Source organism: Schistocerca cancellata, chromosome 3 (genome assembly GCF_023864275.1).
Source record: "Schistocerca cancellata isolate TAMUIC-IGC-003103 chromosome 3, iqSchCanc2.1, whole genome shotgun sequence".
NCBI classification, from domain to species: domain Eukaryota; kingdom Metazoa; phylum Arthropoda; class Insecta; order Orthoptera; family Acrididae; genus Schistocerca; species Schistocerca cancellata.
In genome coordinates, this window is record NC_064628.1 from 326,363,908 (window position 1) to 326,372,903 (window position 8,996).

The window sequence follows — 8,996 nt, forward strand, 5'->3', positions numbered from 1 at the left end:
TCCTCTTTGGTTTGAAGCTGGCACAGTACTTACAGTAGAATATCTTTGGCTTCCCTCTGACAACCATGCCTCCATCCTTGCTACCCTCCCTATTTTCCTTTCCCTGTTGCTTCATAACCTGGGTTGTGAGTAACTGAATCTCCTTTCCCTTCTTCCCTTTCTTTCCTCTCTCTCCTCCCTGATGAAGGAACATTTGTTCCGAAAGCTAGGAACGTAAATTTTCGGTTCTGTTTTATGTGTATCTATCGGCTGTACTGAGCTGAGGTAAGTACTGGCCAGCCCCTCTATCTCTTTGTTAGTATTTGTTTCACATCTTTATATGAGATTTTCCATTAATCATTTAAATGATTATTCTAGGAATGTACTACAACCCCCTATGCCTCACTCACATAGACATCATGAGGATAACAGTAATTACTGCACACACAAAAGTGTTCAAACAATCTTTCTTCCTGCACTCCATACATGAGTGGAACAGGAAGAAACTCTAATAACTGGTACAGTGGGATATAACCTCTGCCAAGCACCTCATAGTGGTTTGCAAAGCATAGTTGCAGATGTCAATGGATCAGGTTAGGATCCCTACCCTGGTAACTGACTTCATGTACAGTCCACAAAAGAGTTTGCTTAGATTACGCATTTCTTCATTCAGAGCCAATAATGAAGCTGTGTAACACCCCAAAGTATTAGCATAACACAGCTGGAACTATTAAAATCCTGGTGATCAGTTGCCAGAGTGTTAGAACCAAAGTCCCAGGTTTGAAGTAAGTCTAAAAGCAGCGAAGCTCACATAATGTTAAGTACAGAAAGCTGGATAAAACCTGAAGTTAATGGTACTGAGGTTTCAGATGTAAATTTAAGTGTATGCTGATAGACAGGTTGATGGGAAATGAATGTAGTATATTTGTAGCAGTAGAAGAGAAACAAATCCACTGAGATAGAAATTGTAGCTGGATGTGAGATTGTTTGGGCAAAACCCAGTATCACCATTGGACATAAACTTATATTTGAGACTTCTACTGGCCACTAGGGTCATCCCCAGAATAATCAAAATGTTGAGACAAAACCTCAGCTCACTAATATTTATGTTCACCAGTCACAATGTTATCATTGTAAAGAAACTTATTCATTCAACAACAGAGTGGGATAATTAAAGTTTTGTAAGTAGTGGGTATGATAAGACATCTTGCAATACCCAATACTTTTTTCGAAACCTGCTTAGAATAGACAGTTCGGAACCTTACTTATCTCAGAAATATATCAAATCTAAAGGTGTCTAATAAATCTGAGCTCTTTGAAGAAATTCACATTGAAACAGGTGTCAGTGAACACGGGGCGGTTGCATGATTACCAAAGTGCAACTATAACAATCAAACAATGGAAAATCCAGGACAGAAAGTGACAATATTATGAATAGGAAAGTTGCTACTCACCATATAGCAGAGATGCTGAGTTGCAGATAGGCACAACAAAAAGACTCTCACAATTTAAGCTTTCAGCCATCCAGGCCTTCACCAATAGCACACACACACACACACACACACACACACACACGCACACACGCGCAACTCACACACACAACTGCAGTGCAGTGCAGTCTCAGGCAACTGGTTTCAGTTGCCTGAGACAGTTGCCTGAGACTGCAGTCGTGTGTGCAAGTTCTGTTTCTGTGTGTCTGTTGTTTATTGTTGACAAAGGCCTTGATGGCTGAAAGCTTTAATTGTGAGAGTCTTTTTGTTGTGCCTATTTGAGACTCAGCATCTCCGCTATATGGTGAGTATCAACTTTCCTTTTCATAAAGTGCAACTACAGAAAGTCGGAAGATTTACATATTCCGTAAACTAGATAAAGAGGCAGTAGTATTGCATCTCAGTGAAGAGCTCTATACCTTTAGCAATGGGCATGAACATGTAGAGGAACAGGAATTCAAATTTAGAATAACTGCAGTTCAACTTAGAATAGTGGTTGATGAAGCACTGGATTCAAATGTACCTAATGGAACAGAATGTGATGGTAGGGACCCCTCTCCCCCCCGTTGTGTACCAGAACTTTGTGTCACATGTAAAGGCACACAAGTTAGTGTTTATATATATTGTAACTTTGTATATGAAATTCCAATACACTTGACTAGTCAGTTAATTGAGATTAAATAAAAATAATAATCAGATACTCTGGAAGCGAAGATCAACATATCTTAATCAGAGTTATTTGTCACCTTTGGGGCAAATGAGTAAAATTATGCTGTATTTATGCTCATTCATTCATGCTTTGGGGGCCACTATCTCAATCTGAGTTACTTCTCGCCTTTGCGGCAGGTAAGAAAACTGTGTTGTATTTAGTTTCGTTTTTGTATGACACTACCATAGAGAAATGTTTTACTTCAGAACCTAGCACTGATAACAGATAACAATATGCATAATTAGGAATCAGGATTCTATCTGAGAACTCTGAATTGTACTTATGCAACAGTACATACACTCATTTTTAGTGGTTGATTTGTAAGAAATGAGATTCTGGCACTGTGACCTTCCAGGCGATGTTTTTGAAATTTAGGCTTTTTAACACGTTATCTTAATTATTTTCTGAGCATTTTAAAAGTTTGAATACAACATTTGTTTCACATTACTTCAACTGCAGCAAAAGCTCTATCATACCACATCTCAAAATCAGCGGTTCTGATTCCCCCTCCCCCCCCCCCCAGACACATTGGCATGGCATAACAACAGTGCGTACCATCACAAATCAAGCATTCCTCATTTTTTAATATTGTAGAGGGCAAAATAAATATTTTCCAAATTGATTTCAGTAACAATTATACAAGAAGCAATTTTTACAAAAGAAATAAGTTGTATACTCTTGTTTACGACATAGAACATTAATTGACTGATATTTCATTTAGACCTCTAAGAATTTTTTTCTTCCAAATTTGAATTCATAAGTGAGTAATGGTATCGTCAAATGTGTATATCTGGAACTTCTGTTTCTTTCCAAGTTAGTTATAAAATAAGCTTTTAATCTCAAATGAGCATTTCACAGATTTAAATTACATTTATTTATGACAATGTTTTTTTTCCTACCGCACCTTTGTATTTAATGCATTATTACTTCTTTACACTCCATACTGTAAATTTTTTTCTTGTTTAGGATCAAGCCTTGTGTCCTGGGACAATGATGGTGGAAGTCTTTCAAATCACAAACGGTCAGATGAAGTCACAGAAAATACCACAGTTACACGTTACATCTATATCAAGCATTCTGATTTACCAGTTCGAATATTCAAGGAAACATCAGTGTGAACATATCAACTATTACATTCCTTTTACAACAGACCCTTCTCCTGATTTATCACTTCTCATGTTAGCATACTTCTTTCTTTTAGAGCAACTATGTTAGTTAATACTTAATTTGAAACATACTAAATATTCTAGTCAAATTAGGATTGTAAGTCTGAAGTGTAAGTAAAGCTCCAGTCAGTCATATGCCAGCAACAATAATTAAAAAGTGAAAACAAAGATCTACATTATGGATCTGCCTTGCCTTGACATAATGCAATCTTAGGTACATGAATGTCATATGTGCAAACCATAAAACTGAAAAGACAAGATAGTACCTGAATTCATCTTTAAGTGTCAGTGTTTTTGGAAAGCACATATAGTATTTGATTTTCTGTGATGTAATTAAACTTATGATCATACAATGAAGTCTTACATGACTGGCTGTCTCAACTATTAGTAAATCTTCTAGGTTATATGGCTCTGGCCCATGAAACTTTTCTTTTCTTAATATTTCCACCAGAGTTGAGCTGAACATCTTCAGAGTTCCTACTCATTCCACTGAGTCGGCAAGTCTTGCCAGAATGAGAAGCACTTCTGAAGATGTTCAGTGCAATTTTGGATGAAGACGAAATGTTAGGAAAATTGCAAATAAGCACTGTGTGATTGAAAATATCTGCTTCAGTTGTAACTTTGTCTTATTATAAACATGACTGATTTTGGGAAAATCGTATTCACATTTTCAGGTGTACAAATTTAGTAGTCAGTTGCTAGGTGGTCACATGTTACAACAGGCTGAACTGTGGAACAGGTGGATGTGGTGGCGTGGTAACACTTCACAACCACTACTAAATTTGTGCAACTGAAGATGGGAATATAATTTTCTTGAAACCAGTCATGTTTAAATTGAAACAAAGTTGCAACTGAAGTATTTTCAATCTCACCATGCAGTCCTGTTGCAGATTTTCCATTAACAAAATCCTATGCAAATAATCAGGTTGTGAATAACATCAGAAACAAATGTTCAATATAAATAGCGAACACGTTATGCCCAACCACAAACATACAGAAATTACTGTAAATGGGAGATATAATTTTACAATAGCACTTTCTTGTAAAGTCCTGCACCACAGTGCTCTGCGAAGAGTAAGTGCTGAAAATATTCATTTCACTTCTAACACAATGTAAGATTCACTTTTTAATGGAAAAAGTGGTTTATATGTTGACAGGAAACTGAAAACATATTCAACAATGTGCCACTTTGTATACAGTTCTTTTAACTAAGAAATCTGCAATGAACATTCTAAACTTTAAACAGTCTTTGGTGCTTTTTCTTTTTTGGCTATCATAAGGGATGCAAAAAAAAAAAAAAAAAACCAGCATGAGAGCCTGCATTGTATGATTTCAACAGCCTGTTTCTTCATAAATTCTTAATATTTCACTTTATATTAATTTAAGATGTTTTTCTGTATCTTACATTCCTGCAGAGATTACAAGGAATTCCATTTTCTGATTATTCCCCCATTTTTTCTGCAAATCTTCCTTAGTGTAAACCACAGTTAGAGTAACACTTGAATCTGCTATCGGTGCCTCATTTATTTCATTTGCATTCTTTGGTTTATTCATATCTGTTCATTTACTTAGTTGAGATGATTGGTGTCCAGATTTTTTTCCAAATTATAAATGTGTTGTGCTTTCTATTCATTCATCAGCCTATGATAGTTTATTTTATCTCATTATTTTGTTTCTTTATGCCTCATTGATGTCTCTCAGATACAATGCACATATTCATCTCTCAGTTCTTCCTACAGCACTAATACTTGTATTTGTAAAACATTATTGTCGTATATGGCACTTCACATAAAATATTTCTCCGAGAAATGTCTCTTATACTGCTGTGGACTCCTTTTGCCCTAAAAAAGGGTTATTATACACTGTTGTGTTTGTTTATTTATTTTAATTTTGCTGCTCTCCTTTGTTAAACACACTGAAACAATTTTGGACCTATATAGTTCTTACAATCTGTAAATAACAGTTATAACATCAATAGCAGTTTGTTACATCCTTAGTTCCTGCAACGATTTATTCATGAAACATCTGTTTACATTACTCCCTGGGTTAAGATAAGCTTAATATAGTCATAGTAGCAGACAGTGCTTTTTGTGGCAGTACTTATTACTTATACTTGTTCTTACTCTATGTCCCCGTAGGATGGAAATTGTATTATTACTGTCTTTTTGCTGGCTTTAAAATACTTTGAAGATGTAAACAGGTGAGAAATGTGAATGAGATATTACGGAAATGGTATGTAACACTAAACATAATCAGAACATTCTATTTAATAATAAATCCAAGATTTAAAGCTTGTAATATTACCACAGCAAATTTATTGTAAAATAAGTACTGTTTGTTGTTTCTTTGCAATGCATTTACAATGTACGAGGATAATTTTCTTCCTTGCACCCAGAAGTAATAACTTAGTTCTGTTATAAATAAAGTGTTTAGCATATATGCCACTAGTTAAAATATGTAAGAAAACAGGATTAAGAAAAAATATAATTGTTGAAGATGTGAACCGTAATATTTCAGGTTTCAGACTTTAAAGAGCAGGCTAGTCTCTAGTATTGTAAGCAAGTATTGTTATAGGCTGTTAATAATTTCTAATTTGTTATGTGTAGGATAAGTTTTTTTTGTGCAACTTAAAGGAAATGTATCTAGTCAGACAAATAGTCAAAATGCTTTTCAGCATATTTACATGTTTGTGTCAGGGGAAAAAAATGTCGTGTAATTTTTGTTGTGGGACTGTCCATCTCATTAGTGTCTATAATAGAGTAGAATCTCCTGTTATTAGTGTCTTTGGTTTAGCTATATGGCTTATACATCAAGACATATTTTGTATATTCATTCTCAAACTATGTACAAAATTTCTGTAAGATGCCTGGGCATTTAATATTGCTTAAGTTACAGAACAATTATACTTTGCTTTTGTTTCTGGATTTTTTAAACATAACAGTTTAATTTTCTAGCTCAAACAGGTGATAAGACTTCTTGTATTGATTATAAATTATCTTTGTTCTACAACTTTTACCGGAGTTTTTAATCACTGCTTGTATGTGTTCATGATAGAGTCTTAGAAATCATTCATTGGCAAAGCTATCAGATAAGATCTTAGTTTTGATGAGACAGTACAGAGAGAAACAAATTCTCTGGCTGCAATTAGTAGCTTTACACAGTAACTAAATCCCAAAGGAAGATTTGTTTATAATCATCACTTCAGTTAAATTAAGGTCTTTCATGCCCATTTTTCTTTTCATGGTACAAATTCAATCACTGACTTATTTGATTGGTATTTTATAGGATACAATAGTAAACTCTAACGAAATCACACACTAGGAGATGGGGTTGGAGGATACAGAAGCACTGCAGAGAAGTAGTAAAATACCTCCTGAGGTAAAAACAACATTCAACTCCAAACTCATTAATAGGGCACATACATAATATGGGGGGTACAAAGGATGTAATGATTCATATTTATAACTTGCATTTGTTAACACGTTTCTACCTTTTTTTCCTGGCTGGATTGATGTGCGCTGGCCCTTTACAAATTCCTAATAGGTAACATGTGATTTTGTGCATAAAACTTTTGTTAAAGGAGGAATGTGAATATTTTGTTGCCTTAGAGGCTTTTCGACAGTTTTTGGTGACTAACTAAAGCATTCAAGAAGCATTTATTTCCAGTCTTCATCTTTAATGTGCTGCCCTGGACTGTAACATTTCATAATCCATTTTGTCACTGAGAGCTAAATAATACAAATAATGCTACTGTGCATTCAATTTATATGCTACAAACCAATGTTTTGCTGTCCACTGTTATATAGTAGACTTGTATAGTGAAACTTAGTGTATTATACTGCATTTGTATGTATAGTTAGTGAGCAATCTCAGGGTACACAGTGAACCGGTGTGTACTTGCTTGTGGTTTCTGTATGTGAACGAGTTTCATTGGAAAATTAACAATAATACAGAAAAATATTCATTCAGGATGGAGACAAATAAGAAAACTTCTGTTTTTGTTATTAGCAGTAAATCATTTCCATATGCATTTATCGCTAAGTCTGCAAGTTATCTTAAATTCTAGTATTCATGCTTCTTAAGAAATCTTTCTTTCTTATTAACTAACATATATTCATATATATATAAAGCTGTACAAGATATTAGTGTCTTTTCTCTTATGTACTTTAGGTCTGAAACCATAATTTAAATTTCTTTATTTCTAATACTGCCTTACATGATTTCTTGGTTACTATTGTCTGTCATTAAACACATGCTCAAAGCAATAAATAAAGATTGAACAATATATAAAATAAATCATCACAAGCTTAGTTAATCAAAAATCAATGTTTCCTGGAAAATTTTAAGTGTATAAGCTCTCGTGTAACATGAAATTTTGCTACAGAGTCTTGAAAACTTGGTGTTATTTTTTCTCATTTATTGCTGTGTTTTCTTTGTGCTAGATAACACATTACACACATAGTCAAATAAAAGTAAAAAGGGCTCCTGCTTATCTGTTAACAGCCAACAGAAGATTAACAAAAAGTGTCACAAATGCTTTCAGAACAAAACCAAATGTTCCTTCAAAGGGGCGGGGGCAGGGGGGGGGGGGGGGGGGGGGAGGGGTTGAGAGAGAGAGAGAGTTAGGAGAAAAAGGATTACAACCATTTGCAGTTACTTTCCTCCACTTCTTACAGATTTTTAAAGAAATTAGATTCAAAACAGGATTTCTTTAATTCTTTTGTTTTTCAGAATTATCTGATTAGTTAATACAGACTTTTGCAAAGTAATCTGTATTTGCATCTCATAAAACAACATTTATTCCACTTTTCTAATGTTTATGTGGAGCAAAGTTTCCCTGCACTGGGGATGCCTTGCACCAGATGTCTAAATTACAGTAAAGATAAGGATTCCAGAGGTCTGGAACAATGTTTACCCAAAGAACTGAAGGAAAGCAGAAACAAATTTTATTACCAGGTTACAACTGGAATATTTAACAGAAAATGTAGTCAACTTTGCCGGCTATTAGTTCTAGTATCCATCAAGCTCTGGCACAGAGAAAAAAAGCCACACTTCCTAAAAACCCAGAATCCTAAACCTCTCACCTGGTTCAGATTCATTGATGACATCTTTGTTATCTGGATTGAAGGTGGGGATACCCTATTCACATTCCTCCAGAACCTCAACAACCTCTCCCCCATTTGCTTGACCTGGTTCTACTCAATCCAACAAGCCACCTTCCTAAATGTTGACCTCCAGTGACTGAGCAGTTCTAGGTGCTTCAGTCCGAACTGTGCTGCTGCTACGGTCTGTAATGCACCTCTTTCTCCGGGGGACAAATATTAATTATTATCAGTAGTAGTATATTAAGCTACAAATTATCATTTTAAACCTGTGTGGTCTCCCTGGTGTGCCTAGTCGACCACCAGTTCCCGTCATGCTGTTCACTCTAACAACAGAGTACATACAGGGTTGAAGACATGAAGAAAGATAGGTATCATCACAATTTGAATTTAGAGTAATATAACTTTCTTACCTTTATTGGTCATTGTTGCACGCTCGTCGTCCAGTGATGAATCTCGCCATCCGCTGTTTGTTAAATCAATTTGAGGTCCAGGGTGGGTATTTTGCTGCGTAAGAACTGACACATAGTTAAACTTCCAACTTTTATTT

General features: G+C 35.1%; 1 protein-coding gene across 2 annotated transcripts in view; it reads left to right on the forward strand.

Moving 5' to 3' along the window:
• The window catches only part of LOC126175019 (inositol polyphosphate-5-phosphatase A), a 275,390-nt gene extending 267,798 nt beyond the window's left edge, over positions 1-7,592 (forward strand). Inside the window, exon 15 of one of the 2 annotated variants that reach the window (XM_049921515.1) lies at positions 3,145-7,592. In XM_049921515.1, coding sequence (XP_049777472.1) covers positions 3,145-3,296 — 152 coding nt within the window. In that variant the 3' untranslated portion in view covers positions 3,297-7,592. The remainder of the gene's footprint in view (positions 1-3,144) is intronic. The other variant, XM_049921517.1, reaches the window with a different exon arrangement.
• Positions 7,593-8,996: the final 1,404 nt, after the last annotated feature.